We start from the raw sequence: 21,971 nt of genomic DNA, 5'->3' as shown, positions 1-21,971 counted from the left end.
ATAGTGCTGGAGGCATCAGTAATGAAGAATGAAATAATTGATTGGAATATAGAGGGTCCATTTTGCATTGCTTGACATCTTTTGGTAGAGGCGTTGCTCAACATCCATATACTCATTTGGGAAAAAAGAAACCGATAAAATTGATAATTATCATTTTGAATTGCTCAACATCCATGTCCGCATCGAAGGCTCGACGTGCATTGCTCAACATCTGTTCCCCCAAACTGACTCGACACTGCTAAGCACTAGAAAAAATTTCTTCCAGGCTGAAATCCAAGATAACCTCAGGTTACCAATAAAAGGATGAAACCCTTCTCCAAAATTTAAATAACTTAAGGTCATAAGACATTGGTCAAAGCTATAAAAATACAAGAAAAAGAATTAAGCTAAAAATACAATCTCAAGTTATCTCCAGAATTCACGATGCAATTTGTGCATGAATTCTCTGTCCTGATAAAATTGAGCCAAAAAAAAAAATTGAAGCTCCAAGTATTGCAGGTCATTTATCATAAACTGACCTTGCTTGAGCACACATCAGCAAAAGCAAGCCTTCATCCTAATCGCCATGAGTATTCACTCCTACTCACCTGTTCTTGCTTCCCTTCTTATGTTTCTTTTTGAGCTTCATCCCCTTGGGAGAGAGTATACCAGAAACACTCTTTCCTTCAAGCTTCTTTGTGAACTTCATAACACTTGCCATACCCTCGCGTGCAGATGACCTACGCTCTGCCCTACGGTTCAGCAGCTTTCGGTCAAGAGGCCAGTATGCATATGGTTCCAGTTTATCCTTCTTCTTGACATCCCCACCAGCCTTCTTACTCGTATATCACCACCTGTGTAAGCCCACCCGGAATCTGTTGTCTTCTGGCGTTTCTTCTGTGTTCTTCTTGAAGAACTTGCCATTGAACGGCTGCCAATATAGCTTCTTGCATCTGAATCATGATCTAAAGAAAGGCTTTTCTCCTTTTTAGGTTTGTAACTGTCCTCATGAACAATAAGACGCCCTTCAGGGTCTATCTCTGGCTCATCACAAGATGTTTGCTTCCTTTTGAGGTGTGCTGATGATTGGAGGACTGATCTGGTCTTTTGTCGGTCTAGCAAGTCAAGCGGATCAGCTTCCAACTGGTCAAGCAAATCTTCTGGTAAGCTATTAGCTGCTTGATGCATTCGGTTTGACCTATCCAGAAACCAAGTGAGCATATAACCAACTATACACATTCAAGAAGCAAGTTCTACCACATATTACAACCTCCGCTGAAGCGATCCATACCCAATTTTTTTAGGGTGATACACAGAGGGTTCGGTTGTTCAGTTGGGCCCAAATGCGAACTTTTGCCCTTGACAGTTCATACAAACTGTGAGTTGCAGCCATTTCAGGTAGGTTTTAAAGGAGAGTTAAGCATTTTCGTAAATAAAATTTAGCATTCAGGTGCAAGCCTCCCTCCCTTGTGTGGATCAAGTTTATCCTCTAGCATTCTTTTTTAAAAGAAGAAAGATGAACGTAGTTCTGTACCTCAAAGAAGCAGCTTTCGAGAATGCAACAGAGAAGCCTTGGTCCATTGGCCAGAAAAAGCGTTGGGTACCCCAAGTTCTGCATCACTATCATCTTCCCCATCCTCATCTCCAAAATCAGAAAAAATACGAGTATGGTTCCATCTACTTTGTCTGAAAACAGGTGAACGGTTCAGCTAGCATCTCCATACATTAGTAAAGCATATGCTACAGAATAGTATCATGCTCCAACAAAAGATATGACATGGGATCACAGTAATGGCAGTTACCATTTCAAATGCATGATTTTATGAAAATATGGTTACCTCAAGCACACTGGACCCAGTGTCAAATGTCACCGGATATCAACTTAATAATGTATATGTTAATGCTTAAATTTTCCAGCAGCAGATAAAGGTAGGAGTGTCATAATTCTTCTTTGCCACAGCCTCAAATATGAAATATACGGGTAACTTTGTTTTCTACCTCAGTTACTGTTGATCAAGAATGACAACTTAGCCCATGGTTAACTTATTATTAAAGGAGTTAATTTTCTGTTGGCTGTTTTCTGAAAGGGTTAGGACCATCTGGACTATTCTAGAGGTATATATCATCATAAGGTACAACTGCAATTGTAAGCTGCCATTTGAGTGATGCTACCTGGAGATAGACATTCTTGAATGAAGTGATTCTGAATCTGCCTCAGATCTGGCTTTCGTTCTTTTCGCTCCTTGGTCTGTCATTCATGCCAAAACTCAAGAGGACACTTCAACAATCAGAATAGAAGCAACGTTAAGACAGAAATTTTACCTTCCTAATGTTGGTAAGCAGTTTCATATGTTCTTCAGGCATCACTGCTTTAACAGCATCTAAACCACATTTTTTCACCAGCATTTCAATAAGCAACTTTACCTGACAACATGAAACAGAAGCAAGTGTTATAACATGCTCAGTTGGAGTTGATTTCCTCATTTTTTAAACTTTCTTCAGATGTGGTGAATAATGTAATCCCTCTTTAATGTGCAATCAACATCATAGACAAAACAGCATGACAACTATAACATGCAAGAACCAGACAACTGATTTTCCTCAAAAAGGAAACGGACAACTGATTCTAACTACTTGAAAAAAAAAAAAAGGAATATCGTGGCATTTCCATGGCACATGCATCCATCAAGTGGTATTGATGTTTCTGTTGATTGGCTCAAGCCACACATAAATTTGCTGACAGGGATTTTGCTCGAAAAGGAATAGGAATATATGGAATTTAAAATTGGCCAATCAATCAGTTTAGCAATGGTTACTCGGCTCGGGCATGCAGAACCAAGATGAAGTACAAATGAAAAATCACCTGAATATGATTATTTTCTTATGAGACAATCTGTCATGCAAAGGACGAAATTAATGTAGGAGTCCGCATCAGCAAATATCAAACTACTAAAACCAGAAAATTTAGCTAAATAACTATATGAATACTTTGGTGCTGCATGTAAAACTAATCATCATATAGACAAGCAGGGCGAGATGACTTGAAGCTATGCAGCCCGTGGAAATCCCAGATAAGGACCGTGCCTGTGATCAACACTCACGATTTTAATTATTAGAAAACTGATATCTGGACATGTCTAAAGAGAGACACCTTGGCTTTAAAATGTGTCTTGGTGTCATCTTGCCACTTCAACAGTCCTTCAACCATTGCCCCCAAGTGCATTTGCAACCCATCTGCTTTGGACTTCGCAACCAATACCTTCATGAAACCTAAATTAGCCTACAGTAAGTATAACAGTCATTAGGCTCAGCCAACTACTGGAGAAGAAAAGAAGAGGGAAGTGTATGCTGTTAACAACTGAAAGAGTCTAAGCCAACGAAAAATAGTCAGATTTCTATTTAGTACTCAAAAATCATGTGGGAAAAGAAAGGTACTTTGATTATCTCACGATTCTTTCTTTGCAGGAGAAGAAAAGTAGATGGGAGCAAGTTGTAAGCTGCACCAATGAGATCCGAGAACTCATATGCCAGCCGTGCCAATCCTTTTACTGCTGCACTGATCATATGTGGTGTTTCACCGGCAAGACCTCCAGCAATCTGAGTCAATAGAGGAAGATCAGGACCATTCATCATATAAATAACATTAACGCTACCCTTGCATGATAAACCCAGTGTTCTCTCCAATGCACATGTAGTTATTCAAGGAAAGGCATCTCATTGACAATACCATGTTAAAAAACTGTTGTAGATTTTCTTTTCTCCCGCCCTTGTCTTCATCTTCACATGCATGGCCAAGTTCCACAAGCAAGTCATATGCCCTATTTCTTGTTTTTTTGTTAGCCTGCATAGAGAAATCCATCATCCACTAGTATGCAAAGCATCTGTTCAATTTGCACAAAAATGAGTATAGACATAACAAATCATCAATAAGGGATGTTCAGAGACATAAGTCAGAGAAGTAACCTGGCGCACACACAGACACAAACACATATACACACGAAAAAGAAAAAAGGTAGCCTCAGAAAAGAGATGAACATGCACGATGAAAATCCACAGTATATGTGTATGCATGCGCACACCAAGATTTTACTAGCTACAGATACATGTTTGGACCCCAATCCCACAGGATATTTATGCATGAGCTTGTGTACAGAAACATTTGCCTGACAGGTGGCTATGAAGTCAGCAGATGTCTTTGCTCAACATACACTTCAAAACATTTTTAGCCTTTTGATCTATCCGTACAGCCTAAACTAATTTACCCAAGGCGGAAGGTGCATTATCATGTTATTTGTCTGGGCAGCATGAAGGAACTGGAAACAAAGATCAGAAAAAAGCTAACCAAACCATAGCAAGCAAGCAGGTCCAGCAGCTGCAGGGAAGCAAGCAGGATAGCAAGAAACAGTAATGCACTCATAAAAAACAAAGACAAATACAGCAGATGAGCATATTCTAATCAGCAAATACTGAGCAGCGATGAGCAATTGCAAGCAGTGGCAACAAAGTCATACCACCGACACAAGTTAGCAATCCACAAGAAGGGTAAGCACCAAAAGGGCCCCTATTAACCAAGGAAACATAAGAAAATATCCCAGTAGTCCCAGCCATTTACCAATTACGATCAATCAACATATAACTAGATGTCAAGCTAATAAACAAAACCATAAGCATGGCTGTCACCATTTCACAAAAAAGATCAATTACTTTAACACAAGAATTTCCCACTAGCCAGATCCTCATATACAACATCAATGCAAGTGCATGTTCTGGTACCAAAGGAGTCCTTTCAGTATCAAATAGTAGAAGCTATGTTTCCGGCTTACGAACCTAATAATCCTTCTACTTCCACCAATAAAATTTGGAATCTAGACTTAAATGGCTAGGAAAGAAGTATATAGTCCTGTCTCATACTAAAATTAGTAGATTATCTCCTAAAATTCTACTGCAAGGCTAAGTTACCAAACTACCACAAAAAAATGTCCAGCGAGGTCTTTACAAAATTAAATTTATCCCAGCTGCCGACACTGGTAAGAACTTCAAAATTTTTACAAGCAAGTCCTCAATTGAGGAATTGTCTTCATGCAGAAACCACTATATGCATCAAGCTACTTGCAAAATTGTGTGCTGATCATACAAACTTGATTCTAGAAAGCATCAGAAAACAACTGAACAATGTCTGGCCAGTGACAGCTGAAGCAATGCTTTCAAAGGAGGATATTGGAACCAAAGATCTAAATTGAAGTATCATGAAGAGAACGATGAGCAGAATATGCATCAACAATTTTAGAAATAGAAGAACTCCGCAAAGTTAGCGAATAAATATAGTTTAACGAGGTAATATTTCCACACCTTCCTCTCAATATTGTACATGCTCTTAAGCAAATGATCATTCTTCAATATCCCAAGTGTGTAATATTAACAGTGAGATGGTTTGATATATTTAAGGAACTAATATACTCATGCAGCTCTTACTGCTTCAAGTAAGATTGTAAGAACCGGCAACTGCTTGTTAAGCATATAGTTCTCCAACTCCAACGTTTGATGCATGGATGGATAACTCTTACACATTTAACCGATGGCAGAAAAAAAATGGATATCCCAGTGCACAAGGCTCCCACAATCTGAGAAGGGTCAGATGTACACAGCCTTACCCCTGTGGATGAAGAGGCTATTTCCATGCTTCAAACACATGACAGCTGGGTTACAATGAAACAACCCTACCGTTGTGCCAAGGCCGCCCTTTATGCCGGTGGCAGTAAGCAGGTGCTAAATCAAAATAAACAGAAGTACAACCTCCAAGAATCTAGAAACCGCCCTACTGTTCTTGAGAGGACTTTATAAGTATTGAGTATATGACAGTGCATTCGGCCAATTGTAGAACAATCCAGATGGGCTTCTTTGTGAGTGTAGATACTATATAAGGAAAGTAGAAACCAAGCCATTGAAATGATGATGATAACAGCAATGATGAGGCTATGTTTCCTGTAAGGAGATTTATCGATACCTCTTTTAAAGCGAGTATTATTTCAGTGAGGAAGGAGCTGATCACATCTCTCTTCCTCTGTTCTGATGGATCCTGCAAACAAAGTAAATGTTCAGTTTTAGAATGCCTCTTATAATCAAACAGTCAATGAATTCATTGATCTGACATCTTTAATTATCAACAAACATTTAAATTTAGCATGCTCAAAACATAATTACTATTATCACCAACCTTTGAAACATAGACAATCAAAAAATATAAACTCTCAAGTCTATGGCGTTTAGCTGAGAAATGACAAGAAGGCAGTGCTGCTATCATCAACTCAAGTAGTTCATCCAGATTACTAGGAAGAAATTCATCACATTCCTGACCACAGCATTGACATGAATATTAATAGATATAATTAGTTTTTTTTAGCAATGACAAATCAAATATAACTAATGACATCTTCATATGTTTAAAAAAATGCATATGATTTCAGAGATGAAGGGCAAAATCAAACCTTGAGTACAACTGAAAGAATTTTATATGCTTTCTTTTGGATTAACCCTTCTTCATCCTGCAATTTGTCAAATCTTAATGTCATTGCAAACATAAAATTTACCAATCAAACAAACAAACTAGTATTTAAACATTGATGCACCTGGAATGCAGGCTTAATAGCACTGAATAATAAACCAATTTCTTGCTTACCGAGACCTGGCAGAAGTGCAGCTGCCAAGTCCAATAAGAGAGCCCTGCAAACAGGTGAAAGGTACCGCATCAAGTATTGCAGAAATCCAATTAAGGTTTTGATGAACTATTTTCAAGCAAACTTCAAAAAATAATCATAATAAGTTGATACCTTGAATGTGAGAGTGACACCTTGGCAGATGGACTGTCAATTTCCATTGAATTAGAATTTTTATTGTGCTTCACCTTAATCACTTCCTGAGTCACCTTCAATAGCTTATGCATAGTGGTCATGAAAAATTTCTTGACTACCCTTTCATCTGATATGGAAGCAAAATCGTGGATCGTATACTGGAAGATAAGGAAACACGATGTTCACTTCTTCAAAGTTAACATATCACAAACACAACAAATGGCATGAATATCGTGTTTCTAAAGCAGTTACAGTCAAAGAATTCAAAAGCCATGTTTTACAGCTACAGGAAAGGGGAAAAATGCTCATGCTTGGAAGACAGAAAATAAACTAATAGGCAGCTAGAAATTTAAGCAACCTGTCAAACTATAGTCTCTAATATATTTCATTGAGTCTAAATGGTGATCTACCCAAACTTGGAAAGTAGATATGAGTAATATATATGAGGATAAATCCGTAAGGTGCATTCAAATTACCAGTTTCTGACATTCAGATCTAAAAGCACATGACATCTGTAAAATTCTGGGCAGCAAAAACAGAACACAACTAAGTCTGAAGATGCTCTCAGCATGCCAGTATGCATATAATATACTTAAAAACAAAGGGAGCACAATTGCACTTGATGCCAAATAAGGAATGTCATATACATTAATTGGGAATGTAAGAAAACCATATACCTGTAAGCATCCACCACTATCTTTTGGCGATGTCAAGAGGACTTCAGATAAAACTGAGAAGAACTCTAAAGAAAATGACCGTATTGCCTTCAAATTTTTGTCTGCTACATCAACTGTATAGTGATCTCTTGCTTTTCTTTCAGGTTTGCTTATCTCATCATCAGACTTGCTGGAGTTTCCAGATGCTATGTCTTTGTTCTGTTGAATCAGAATCTACAAATGCAAAGAAAAAGAAAGAAACAAGATGAGCAGCTAATAATGTACCTAATTAAAGGATTAGAATCTGAATCATGGATGTGAGACAAACCTGCAGGCTTGAACATATTATGCCATGCAATGTAGGCTCTTGACGAAGGGCATTACATAACACTTTCTGAAGAACTTTAAAGCTACTGCTAGTATCAACAGGATAGTTGCAGAAGGCAGGCAACAAAGACCATAGTGAATATACAAGGCCTTCTGCACTCCTAGCTGAATAAATCCGTCCCTCCTTTTCAAGCTGTGGCATAACAGAACTTCATTATAATAGGGGCCATGTAAAAGACAGACATCAACTGGTTATATGAAAAGATTGATACCTTGAGGGATTTCTGCTGTATTCTGCTGACAATTTTCAAAATTTTTTCTGTAAAAAACTTAAACGGGCACCAATTATGTATTGCTTCAATATAGGAAGCAGCCAAACATTAGCATCAGATATATCTTCAGCATCCAGATTGAGAGGCAAAAGGTGTAAAAATGCATCAGGTCCCAAGGCACCAAGTGCTGAGCCAACACAGTCATGAAGCTGCAGATTGATGAAGTGATCACATAACATAGATACAAGATGGTCATCTGGTTTTAACATTTTAAGTATATTGTAAAAGTCAGATCAATTACACACCACCAAAGGAAGCAATAAGCATTATATAAAGGCAAATATTTTCCACTGAACTACTATACATAGGCAAACAAATTTTGGGCTGACCAGAAGCCATCTTAACTCTCAAGGAATTAACTTAACCTTCTTCCCATAGTTCCCACAGATTTAGTGTGCTATTATCCAGATTCCAGGTTATTGTCATCAGATCAGATTAATGAAGAATAATAAAAAGATTTCAATTCCACAGATCTGATTGCAAATCTGATGTACACCAGATCTGCATCAGCTAGCACCCCAAATTATATTCTAGATAAAAGACTGGGATACTAGATGCATATATAGCAAACAGTAACTCTGACAGACCAACAGCCTTGAATAGCCTAGACTACAAGGTAGAAGATGGTAAAGCTGAGAGGAAAGGACTAAAGATGGACCATGGGTACAAAGAATTGATCAAGCAACGGCAGTGGAAGCTTCCAAACATTCATTACTACAGAATATTCTAACCTGTTCTCTTAACATGGCATGGGCATTTTCCATTTCTGCTAATCGCACAATGACAAACAAAAGGAGAAAACTTATAGCCATTAGCTGAATGGGTAGCTTGTTTAAAGACGGTACCAAGTATAGGAACATGGTTGAGCAACCTGAATGCAAAAAAGTATACCCATAGTGATAAGCATGAAGAAGCAGATGCAGGGTGACAAAAGGCCATGATAAGTAGAGATGCTTTTACATGAAGCCAAACTTGAGATGATAACAAAATGACAAATCAGACTCTTAAATTATTTACAGATGTGATGTAATAGGCTACTTCTAGGCCAAAAACTCGAATCCCGCAAACATCTCCAATCCTATTATCAACACATACTTGACCCTTGCATCAAGCATCATGAGCCAATTTGCTAAATTTAATCAAATTGCATAGCAGACTCACCAAGTGACATAAGCATTCGCTCCACACAATTTTCAGCATATCGTAGGAACCCTAGAATTTTGTCCACCTGAGACATAACCCATCACAATTTTGCTACTACCTGTGCCTTTATTTTGATTTTGTTCTTCTTATCTTCCAATTTAGCTGTGGCATCATTCCATCTGCTTCTAACAAAATCTACGTAAACAAATGACCTTTATCACAACGGTTTTATTGAATAATAGAACATCATAGACTGTCATTGCACATGAATAGAGACCTGTCTATGAATATCTCTGCCTGTATGGAGAGAGAGAGAGAGAGAGAGAGAGAGAGTTGACTATATTTGGGGGCAAATTGTGAGAGCTCCAATTCAACATTGGAGTCTCTCAAATGAAGATCCACACAATTGAAGATGATCTGTAGCAGCTAAAATGCTTAATAAACTAAATATCACATATTCCAGAGAGGCCTTGTGCATCAAGTTATCCCAAAATAGATGGAACTAATAGAGCTAATGTGTAAATGTAGCTTGTAGGCTATAAAATTGATATTACAAACATTTGATTCGATCTAGGCACATAAAGACACATACATTAAGACTGTCCATTTTGGGACGGATAGCTTAAACAAGCAACTTCCAAAATTTATGGTTTCAAACTTTCAATTTTAGTTTTTAAGCAATTCAGTGTTAGACACCAAAGACCATTTTCTGCAGTGGGGAATCTTCAAATTGGGTCTTTGCTGTTCAGTTTGGCCCAACCAGCTCTGCCCTCAAATCAAGTCAAATATAGCCAAGTCTCTCCCTCACTATGCATGCATAGGCATAAATACAAGTTTGTGCAGACACATCTATGCTTTTTTTTCCCCCTTTTCTTGTTCCGAATTCTGTGCTTCAATCTAACATTCACTGCTAATAGTATGAAGCCACCCAATAGTGGACAATATAGGATGTGAAAAACAATTTTTCCACCCAATGCACCAACGTTGCAGCTCAGAAGGATAAGATTGTATATCCTTGTCCACTTGCTTCATTATATATACAATTCGGCAACTAGTTAACTTCTGAGTTAGAAGAATTATTTATAGCATTAATCCTTACATGATTAGTCAAGCTCCTTATAAAAGTAAATGACTGTTTTCATCCAATCTAACCTCTCTGCAAGGCATCAGCAACCTTTCATTTTTTTAGTAGAAGTTAAGTTGGGCTTGGACTTCAGACTATCACTAACAATTTTTCAAAATATCCTCAACCTTTTCACAAATCCTTCAACATTTTACCTTGGATCTGTGTCATGTGTAAGTAACACTCAAACATATTGATATAAATAAAATCTAAGATTATTGAACTTTTAGTTTTTTGCACCTTCTGTATGTGTCTATAACCGTACAGGTAACACCTCCATTTGAGAAGAAGGAAGTAACAGACATTAGCAAATGCATGGGATTTTTAAATTTTTTTTAAAAAAAAATCTACCTGCTTTCTGTAAGGAAAGTCTTCATCCGGTAAGTTCTGCATATCTGCAAGGCTTCTAACTGCTCCAGCCATCAGATAGTATGAAGATTCCCCTGAATGTTTCCCATTAAGAATGATAGGTTAAGAATATGTAGAACAGCAAGTAAAATAAGTTTTAGCATGAGATCATTTATAATGAACCAGAAATCCTAGTGAACATCTTGAATTGCTGCACAACAGTGATAGAGATATCAGTTTGATGAAGCATCATTCCTTTCGTCTTCGGTGAAGAAAGTTGGTGGGACAAAGAGATTTTTCCAATCCTCAGTCACAGGTGCTGAATGGACATCATGGAGCACGGGATCTTTAAAATCATCAAGACAAATTTTGTTCAAAGTCTTCAACATGCATGCTTCTTCACACGCCTCGTCTCATGTTACAAGTATAAATGAGAAACCAAAAGGAAGAAAAAGAAAAATAGACCTTTTCATTGTCAGCGGAAAGAGATCATACAAACTTGGATCTGAAGGACGCAGCATTGTGAGATAGCCATAAATTTAGAATGACAAATCATCCTTTATGACAACAATGAACGAACTATCTTTGATGCCAAATGGTTATGCTTTATGAATCCTAGTTGAGTGGCCATAGGAAAATTAAAATTTGATGGAGGAGAAGGAAGGGGAACCAGAATATAAAGGGGATAAGTTGAATGGACATTTTTTGGAGTCTGGAAAAAAATTCAATGAACTGAATCAATCTCTAAATCACAGGGAAGTGTTGTCCCCTCCATAAACAGATCAATTTAATCTAATCACTTGCCGCAGAAATTAATTTAAGAAACGACATTGAATAAAAGGTTTACTGATTTTACCCCACAATATGCGTAACCAACTTTACAGAATGAGGGCTTCAAATTCTTCTACCAAGTATTGTACCTACAAAAGGGACACAAACAGATGGCCAACCAACTTTGAAAGGGTCCTCTCAAAAAAATAGCCTGCAATGCCTAGAATTATACCTGTTGATAATGATGCCTAGAAACCCAGGTGTCATCACCTTGGGCAGCCTAAATGTTTTGATGGCACTGGTAATACCAAATAAGCCCAATAAGAGTACATTGCAAGGATCAATAACAAGCAGTAAATAAAATCCTACCTACAAATTGGAGGAGAAAGAAATAAGATAGAAATATAAAAATCATAGCTATGATCATCCAACCTTGGCACAACTAATGGGATCAGCTTTTTGGATTCTCATGCATGAAGCATTTTTAGTAAGGGACAAAAAAGATAAAAAATATGTTAGAAAAAATTACAAGACATATATGATCCAAGAAAGACCATTTAAGGTTTTACATTTTTGGATGCAACAATATTTGTCACAGAAAAAATCTTGATACAACTATTAGTTCTTTGAGTTGATTTGATAAACTTATGGTCTTCGCTCTTTTAACCTTTTTTCCTATTTCACTTTGCTTCACCTCCCTTATTCTTCGCATTGTGTTAGCTAAAAAATAAAAACCAAGATCACCTAAAAATATTTTATAACGACCAGCTATAATTGGACAAGACAAGTAAGACCACAAGGAAAAGTTTCGGGTCAAATCAGACAATAACTCGCATAGCCAGATGGAACAAAATTTGAATGGTTAGGGTCATAACCAATATGAACCATTCTATAAATATGAATTTTCAAAACTTACTGGATTAAGTAGCAACTCTATTCAAACTTGTTTAATCTCATGGTGTGTGATTTCATAAGTACATTGAGGTTCCTCTAGCAACATAGACTATTCATTTTTGGAGCATTCTGTACTTTTCTCCACCAGTGTGCATAGAGTGTCATGCATGAATGCTTATAAATCTGGTTTTTATTTTAGTTGCAAATTCAAAAATGTGATAGATGCATGCAATACATGATACATAAATACCTAGATATACATAAAGATAGAATGGTGAAGAAGGATGAAGACCCCAAATTAATTAGATGATTTGTTCAATATCATGGTGCCTATGTTGAAATAGATGTTAAGCTTGCTATTTGATCTACTGTGACTAAATTGGAATTCCATTTCCAGTGAAGTCATCACCAGCAATAGCTCAGTCATTTACTCATGGCAAAAGTTGTGTCATTTTCTATACAAGGGATGCCCCTATTTTTTATTAAATGACAAAGAACATAAGTATCGCAAGTTCTCATTAATTTAATTAATTTAGCAGCTAGGTTCCCCGATGGCTAGCATGCAGAAGAAACACTAGTCAAAAAGGGTACCTAATTGATCAAATGCTGTTGAAAGAAGTTGAAAGGACATGTCCCAGACAGCATTGTAACGATAACCAAGGAAGCCTTCGATAATGGCACATATCTTTTCAATGATTGTGGGTCCAGATTTTCTTGTTCCTCCATCGCTAGTCTTGATTTGATCAACTCCCTGTTGCACCAGGCTTTCATCAACGCAAGACCCTATCAAGCCCTTTAAAGCCTCAGTAGCAGCAAATATGGCTTCCTCATGCTCACTGGCTAAGATCTCTGTCAGATGATAGAATAAAAAAATGGATCATTTTATTACCAGAATTTAAAATGAACGAGAATCACAAATTGCTGAGAACCTAAACCAACCTCCAAGGGCATTAAATGTGATAGGAAGCTTCACGATGCACATCTTCCTGTTTAGCTGGTAAACCTTCTTTGTACCAACATGGAGTAAGCGTGCTGTTGATGCCATCCCATCTGCTGATTTTTCCTTATCAGGAATGGATAACGCTAATGAGCATAGCAGATCTAACAACACTTCAGGAGCAACCTCCGAAGTTGGACTGCTGCAGAAAGACACCAAAATCTCCAATATACTCCGTGTAACAACTGACTGTCGCAGATCCAACAACGGCTTGCAGTATTTCAGAATGACATTTATAGACTTTATTGACATAAGAGGAAGACAGTCCTTCAAAGCGTTCAAAATATACAAGACCTCCAAAGCTCCCCTGGGCCCTTCTCCCTCTGCAGCTGAACTGGTGGAATTAGATCCACCAGCAAGCAGAAGAAACCTCTCAAAAATGCCTGTGATTCCTTCACTTGCCAAAACCAGAACTGCCAGCCCTTGGAAACTCTGAAGTACATCCTGCAGGCATGAGTGAGACTGCTTTCTGACCTGCGATCCATTCATTTAACATTAGCAATGTCACAATGTGCCCATAAATGAAAATGTAACAAAGTAATGTACCCCAAGTGATTATATATGGCACCTTGTGATATTAACTTTGACTCTGTACAAGTGGGATTTTTTGAAGAAAAATAAGCGATTTGCAACAGCCACCCAACAGGAAACAGAGAATAACAATGAATTTAAAATGATTGTTAGTCTTAAGTAGAAAGAAAACCATAGAAACTATAAGAAGGTCAGGTAATCAAAATAAAAAATAATACAATCATTGAATTTCCTTGTTAACTTTACACAAGAATGAAACAAGAAAGAAGAAAATGCTCATAGATAAAAAGAGTTCTGTTGGGGATACCCACCGACCGACCGACCGACTGTCGAAGGGCCCGAACCGACTGGCGGCCCGACCGACCGACTGGCGGCCCGACTGACTGCGCGGCCCGACCGACTAACGGCGGACAACTCCGACTGGCCGATAGACCGACCGATCGTCGGTCGGGGAGACCGACTGACGGATGCCATCAGCGACTAACTACCGGCCATTCAACGGTCCATCGCCGACTGGGGATATATCAGGCGTATCCATCCCGACCGACTGAACCCAGAGGTCTGATGGCCGACTCACATGAAACTCGCCGACCGACGGAGGAACCCGACGCCACTCTGCTGGCCACCGACCTAGGGTCGGCCGACTCCTCCGATCGCCGTACAGCCGCCAGACCTTGTCAGCTCTGACACGGACATGCGGCACGGTTACCTAGGGGCATTGTCCCGCCGAGGGCATTGTCAACCCTGGTGATTGGACAGCCACACGGCGACATGACATTTTCACGACGACTCTGACAGTCCACAGTGAGTTGACAGTTCCTCACTTGTCCGCGCCATTAATGACGGCGCCATACCGTGCTCCACTATATAAACCGGGGAAGGCAACAGTGCAAAGGATCGATCCGCCCGTCTCTCCCACAAACGCAGGCTCGCTCCTCTCTCTCTCTCTCTCTCTCTTTCTCAGAGCTCTCCGTCTACATTTCACTGTTGCCCAGTCACCTCTCTGACTTGACCGTCGGAGGGTCCCCGCCGGAACCGCCTCCGGTCAGTGCGGACTTCCTTTTGCAGGTGCACGCTCCCCGGCGATCGGGCGACGAGGCGATTTGCGGGAACCACTTGGGGGGCAAGTCTCTAGCCTTCAAGGTCCTGCGACAAGGCTACTACTGACCGACCATGAAGAAGGATGCGGCGGAGTTGGTCCGGAGGTGCGAGCCATGCCAAAAGTATGCCAATATCCAGCACCAACCGGCCAGCCAAATCGCTCCCATTGTCGCTCCGTGGCCCTTCGCCCAGTGGGGAGTCGACATTCTCGGTCCATTCCCACCAGCGTCGGGCCAGAGGAAGTTCATCGTTGTCGCCATCGACTACTTCACGAAGTGGGTCGAGGCCGAGCCCTTGACGCAGATCACCGAGCGGAAGATGGAGGACTTCATCCAAAAATCCATCATCTTCAGGTTCGGATTGCCGCACACCATCATCACCGACAACGGACGGCAATTCGACAACCAAGACTTCAAAGACTTCTGCGCCAGGTTCCACATCCGGCACCGATTGACTTCGGTCGGGCATCCTCAGTCCAACGGCGAGGTCGAGGTGACCAACCGAACCTTGCTTCACGGACTTAAGACCCGACTGAAGGAAGCCAAAGGTCTCTGGGTCGACGAGCTGGGCTCCGTTCTGTGGGCTTACCGAACGACCCCCCGCGTTCCGACCGGGGAGTCGCCGTTCAGTTTGGCCTACGAGACAGAGGCGATGATCCCGCTCGAGATTGGCCTACCATCTTCAAGGGTCGAGCAGTACCAAGAGCCAGACAACTCCGAGAGTCGGAGGGCCGACCTAGACCTCCTCCCCGAACTACGAGATGAGGCTCAAATCCGAATGGCTTCATACCGACAGAGGGTCGCCCGGTACTACAACGCCAAGGTCAGACCGAAGCTTTTCAGACCTGGCGACCTGGTCTTGAGGAAGGCAGAAGTGTCGAAGCCCTTGGACCAAGGGAAGCTGGCTCCCAACTGGGAAGGACCCTACAAGGTTGCAAACACCTACGGGCCGAGAGCCTATCGACTGGAGACCCTTGAGGGGAAGCCCATTCCCCGGACTTGGAACGCCGACAACTTGAAGCTGTATTACCAGTGAATTTTGTAATTCAATAGTCGGAATACAAGTTCAGTTTGAAAGTTCGGAGTTTTAACTCTTCGACTAGTGATCGGTGCTCATCAAGGTCAAACCCCGACGTATCGACGTGAACCTAGCATCCACCTAAAACCGACGACCTCATCATCGGTAACGCATCGGACTTTTACAAGGACCGATGCATCTACAATTACGGGAGTCAACACTCCTTCGACGATCGACGACGCGTCGGACTTTTACAAGGACCGATGCACCTACAATGACGGGAGCTGACACTCCTTCGACGATGCGTCGGACCCTCACAAGGGCCGACGGACTCTTAGGAACGGGAGTTGCACTCCTTCGACTTTCGGCAACGCATCCGCCCTTGACAAAGGCCGATGCATCTGTTGCGACGGGAGTTCATACTCCTTCTACGTCGGACCACCGGCCGACAGGCCGATCGGGCCCCGACCAAAGGAAGGCTAAACGCCCACGCGACTGTCGTCGCGACTTCCGACCAGGCTACGGCCGGTCGAGGGATATTCGGTTTACCACCGTCTATCACACGACGCGACCTTGGTCGCATCCACGACTTGCCGACCGACCTACGGCCGGCTGAACGACATTCGGCTTGCTACCGTATGCCGGAAGACACAGAACCCGACGCAAGGGCATGGGGACCCGACTTACTATCGTTCCCCCGACGCTGCGCCGGACGACGACCGACTAAACGCATCTATGGAAGCCCGACTACCGAACCTTTACCAGGTTCGGTCAGCTCCCGACTCAAAGATGCACCCGACTGACGACTTCGACTATCGGAAGCCGACCTAAAGTCGGGAGCACTCTACTTGCGGGGCTGCACAAGTTGTTGAGGTCCTACCGACTTACGTGAGTTAGCGACTTACTTAAGTTAGCGACTAACGATCGACATCGCAGCAATGTTCGGCATTACAAACAAAAGCAGAAAGAAAGAAATTTCATTCATTGCTGAAAGGAAATTACAAAGTTGGGTCGAAGCCCGATTACATATGTATTGTTTCAGAAAACAAAAAAGCAAAAATAGTCGGCAGGGCCCGATCATCTGTCCTAGTCGATCTCTTCGACCGACGGAGGATCGGGGATGATCGGCGTCTCGGCCATAAGCGGCGCTAGGTCGGCGGTCGAAGGATGGACTTCAGTCGGCAAGGGTACTTCGGTCGGCACCTGCTCCGGGACGGCTTCCTCCGCCACGATGACGCCTCCCGACGGCTGGTCGGCCATCTCCTCGGTTCCTTCTCCTTCGGCTCCTTCCTCCTCGGCTAACGACGGGACGACGCGGCTGACGTCCAACTCCGGGTACAAGGCATGGACGGCGTCCCGACCGTCCTCGAACCCGACCCGGTATGAGGCGAAGCCCGATTCGAGCATCTCCTCCCGGTATTGGTCGGACGACCGGAAGTCCTCCACCGCCCGATCGGCCGACTCCCTCGCCGACCTTGCCTCGTCCTCAGCACGGCGAGCTCCTGCCTCGCCGACTCCGCCTCGACCTTCGCCATTTCGGCGTCGATCTGGGCGATGGACAACTCCTCTTCGGATTCGGCGAGCTTCTCCAGGCTGACCCGAAGTTGCTCGCGTTCCCCTTGGAGTTCGGCGGTGGCACCATCCCGTTCGCGTCGAAGACGACGCACGGCCCGACCCTTGTGCTTGGCCTCCTTCTTGGCCGACCGAAGTTCGGACCCAAGCCGGGAGACCTCGTCGACTAACTTGGCCTCCCGGTCGGCCGATTGTTGAAGCTGGTCGGCCAACATTGCCCTCTCAGCTTCGCCGCCGCCGACTTCTCCTTGAAGGCTGCCCGAACGTTGCCGAACCTTCGGTACCCGGCTTCCAGTTCGGACATCGTGAAGATCAGCTGCCGATGGAAAAAACCTTGTCAGAATCGCATAACAAGGAAAATTTCTAAGTTAAAGGAGAGGTGATGCGAAGCTTACCTCAACCATCGTCGGGTAGAACCGCGACAGCATCTCGGTCACCTGCCGAGATCGCAGCGACTCTACGTCGGCTGGGAGGAGGATCCCTTGGCACAACCTCCTCGCAAGATTGTGGTCGGCCAATGCCGACGCACCCTAGGGGTAGTATGCGCTGGGAGGCATTGAGCGGCTCCCCGACCTATCCTCCTCCGCGGGCTCCATCGGAGCTTTCCCCGATCAGCTGCCCCGACCGACGGGACCGGCAGCGACGGGACGCTGGAGTTCGACCCGGCGCCCCCCGTTGCGCCAACGGACGCCGCCGGGCGATGTTCGGTTTCCCGAACGTCATCCGGCTCCACCCGCACCGGCGAAGCCGCCGATGTTCCCTCGACCGCCTCCTCAGTCGGCCTCTCCTCTACTTGGACCGTCGGAGCCGCGAGGGCTATGACCGGCTCCGACTGGTCGGTCGCCGACGCCTCGACGGTCGGCGGAGCTGGAGCTGGTTTCTTTGGAGGGCGTGAAGGGCCGGCCCCTGACGCTGGCCTCTTCCTCGTCGCGAACTGCCGAATCTCGGCGTCCGTCGGCCTCATCCTTGGTGGTGTCCCTGCAATACCGACAAAAATGTTAAAAGCCGGACCAAGAGCCGAACAAAAAGAAAAGCCGGGAGATCGGGCGATACCTATTCGGGGGACCAGACTCAAGCCGGCATCATAGAGAGCTTGTTCGGTAACAAGCTCCCTCTGCTTCGGGACCGACATATCTTTCAGTCGGTGGAAGTCCTCCCGGTCGTCCGCCTCCACCCGACTGTTGTCGTTGGCCTCGGTTCGGGGCACACCCCAGCGAGAAGGAAAGCCCCAGGGAGAGGAGGAAACAAAAAAGAATTGGTTCTTCCATCCATGAATGGACGATGGAAGACCGGTGATGAAGGCAAGACCCTTCCGGGGGGTGAAGAGCCACCACCCTCGGGCTTTAGGGTGGGGTCGGAGCACAAAGAATGCCCGGAAGAGTGAAGCGCGGGGGTTGGTCGGCAAGAGCTGACACAACAGCGCGAAGGAAATGATTAAACGAACAGAGTTCGGCGCCACAACCCCCGCGAGAGCTGACACAACAGCGCGAAGGAAATGATTAAACGAACAGAGTTCGGCGCCAGTGGCGCCGGACAGAGTCCGTAATAATCTAGTAGATTCCGGACGAACTCCGGAATCGGAAGCCGAAGACCCACGCGAAGGTCTTCAACGTATAGCGCCAGATCACCAGACGGGGGGTTGTTGACCCAACCGCCGGCCCCTGGAGCGGAGAGCCGAAACTGCTCCGGGATGCGATAGTGCTCCCGAAGCCGATCGACGTTCGGCCCCGAAAGCGAGGAGGCCTCATCTTCCGAAGCCGATCGGGAGTCGTCGGTCGGGTTCCCCGACCGAGCTCCCTGGGTCGGATTCCTGGTCATTGTGCCGGAACCGAAAGAAGAAGGAAGAGAAGAGAAGGAAGAAGAAGGAGAAGAGGGGACCACGAACCAGATGGATCCCTCCGGAAGCGAGAGAACTCTGCCCGCGACGACTGAGAAATCGCCCGGACAGAGTTTCCCCAGCAAAATGGCAAGTGTGGGTCAGGGGTCCGGGAGGTCCTATATATATAGGGCCGACCGACGGCCGAGATGCTTCCGCGCCGACCAAAGGCCTGCAGATGCGCGACGCGTGGCGCCCGCCGGTTGGCGGAGGATTCGGCGCGCCCCGTCCCGGGACGGTCGCACCGCCCACATTAAATGCCGGAGGGAGCGCCGGCCAACTACCTCGACACGCGGCACGCGGAGCGCGGCTCCGCATTCATGCGCCCGCGCCGATTCGCGTTCTCGAAGGGACGCCTGACAGCGCCCCACTCTCCCGCGATCGGCGCCGAATATCCGGTCGTCTGACGCCGTATCGTCCGGCGCCCGATCTTCTGACACCGACGTAACGTCTGACAACGACAAGACATAGCGTCTGACATCTGACGCCGACGTGACTTCTGACACCGACTAGACGTCCGGATCGCGTGGCGTTTATGAGGCGTCTGACATCGGATCAGCCGGCAGTACGGTCGGATCCACGCATGCGGCAAATCCACTCCCAGTCGTCCGGAATTGCTACCCGAACGAAAGCATCGGCCAGCTCACCACCCGACTTAGAGTGGAGGGGGGCAACTGTTGGGGGATACCCACCGACCGACCGACCGACTGTCGAAGGGCCCGAACCGACTGGCGGCCCGACCGACCGACTGGCGGCCCGACTGACTGCGCGGCCCGACCGACCGACTGGCGGCCCGACTGACTGGCCGATAGACCGACCGATCGTCGGTCGGGGCGACCGACTGACGGATGCCATCAGCGACTAACTACCGGCCATTCAACGGTCCATCGCCGACTGGGGATATATCGGGCGTATCCATCCCGACCGACTGAACCCAGAGGTCTGATGGCCGACTCACATGAAACTCGCCGACCGACGGAGGAACCCGATGCCACTCTGCTGGCCACCGACCTAAGGTCGGCCGACTCCTCCGATCGCCGTACAGCCGCCAGACCTTGTCAGCTCTGACACGGACATGCGGCGCGGTTACCTAGGGGCATTGTCCCGCCGAGGGCATTGTCAACTCTGGTGATTGGACAGCCACATGGCGACATGACATTTTCACGGCGACTCTGACAGTCCACAGTGAGTTGACAGTTCCTCACTTGTCCGCGCCATTAATGACGGCGCCATACCGTGCTCCACTATATAAACCGGGGAAGGCAACAGTGCAAAGGATCGATCCGCCCGTCTCTCCTACAAACGCAGGCTCGCTCCTCTCTCTCTCTTTCTCAGAGCTCTCCGTCTACATTTCACTGTTGCCCAGTCACCTCTCTGACTTGACCGTCAGAGGGTCCCCGCCGGAGCTGCCTCCGGTCAGTGCGGACTTCTTTTTGCAGGTGCACACTCCCCGGCGATCGGACGACGAGGCGATTGGCCGCAACAAGTTCTATATCTGTAGACAACATAATCCTCGACATGACATTGTTCGCAGATAGGAGTGCACAAGTTTGTAACCTTTGTTTCCACTTAGCTCGTCCAAATTTTGTCGTGCAAAACCAAAAAAGAGAGCATTTAACACATGCATAAAAAAATGTAAAAACCAACATGAATTGTATTCCTAGTGCCCACAAAAAGCACACATCATTTAGACAGTAATTTTTCAATAGACTATTTAATAGAAAGCGTACCTTCGGGCGGTGGTCTGTGACAAAGCCAATAAGAACTCCATAGAGAGTGGACACGCTTGACCAGCTCCCCTTGTCTCCAACCACGAGGAGATGAGAGACGCACTTCAACCCAGCCTTCACGCCACCTTCCGGCAGCGACCCAAAACCTAGAATCCGAACCAGAGACTCGGCAACCAAAGCGCCTTTAGTCCTGAGGACGGCGGTAGGGACCCTGGGGAGGGCCATGGAGAGGAAGGAGAGCAGCGCGGTGGCAACGGGGTCGGAGCCGGAGGCCGGGTTGCGGGACAGTCGGTCGATGGAGGAGGCGGTGGCACCGAAGTAGGCCACAGGGGTGCGGGGGATGTCCTGGTCCTTCAGCGCCTGAGCCATGGCCCCGACGGCGGCGCAGAGGTGCTGGTGGTCGTCCCTAGTGGAGCTGTGGAAGCGGGCGAGGACGCCGGTGGCGAGGTCGTCTCCGGTGGTATCGTCTTCGGGGAGGCAGGGCATCTCACCCTCCATCTCGAGGCCCTCCATGGCGGGGAGAAGAGCTTTGAGAAGAAACCCTAAGGCTAGGACTCTGGAGTGAAAGAGGGAGAGAGAATGCGGCGGCAGCGGCCAGGTACTGAGAAAGTGGAAATCGGGACAATGGACTTAGCCCTTTCCCCGGTTAAATACTTCCCTCCCCTTGCCGATCTATCGCTCGATACCTTTGCTTCAGTTCCGTGTCTAGGGACGCGGGAATACATT

General features: G+C 45.2%; 1 protein-coding gene across 1 annotated transcript; it reads right to left on the bottom strand.

The window, feature by feature from the left end:
- Positions 1-289: 289 nt before the first annotated feature.
- On the bottom strand, positions 290-21,959 carry LOC105053056 (uncharacterized). The gene is given in 23 exon segments (XM_010934073.4): positions 290-828; positions 831-1,177; positions 1,514-1,550; positions 1,553-1,665; positions 2,152-2,203; positions 2,206-2,227; positions 2,302-2,403; positions 3,131-3,259; positions 3,415-3,576; positions 3,707-3,820; positions 5,984-6,055; positions 6,194-6,328; positions 6,465-6,521; positions 6,606-6,699; positions 6,807-6,985; positions 7,505-7,717; positions 7,812-8,003; positions 8,083-8,141; positions 8,144-8,291; positions 10,760-10,851; positions 13,013-13,270; positions 13,361-13,892; positions 21,246-21,959. Coding segments are annotated over 23 exon segments (3,867 nt in total). The 5' UTR covers positions 21,759-21,959; the 3' UTR covers positions 290-583.
- Between the last annotated feature and the right edge of the window lie 12 nt (positions 21,960-21,971).

The sequence above is a fragment of the Elaeis guineensis genome, chromosome 10 (genome assembly GCF_000442705.2).
Source record: "Elaeis guineensis isolate ETL-2024a chromosome 10, EG11, whole genome shotgun sequence".
Classification (NCBI taxonomy): domain Eukaryota; kingdom Viridiplantae; phylum Streptophyta; class Magnoliopsida; order Arecales; family Arecaceae; genus Elaeis; species Elaeis guineensis.
Note: the sequence above shows the minus strand (reverse complement) of the source record. Positions and strands in the feature narration are given on the sequence as shown.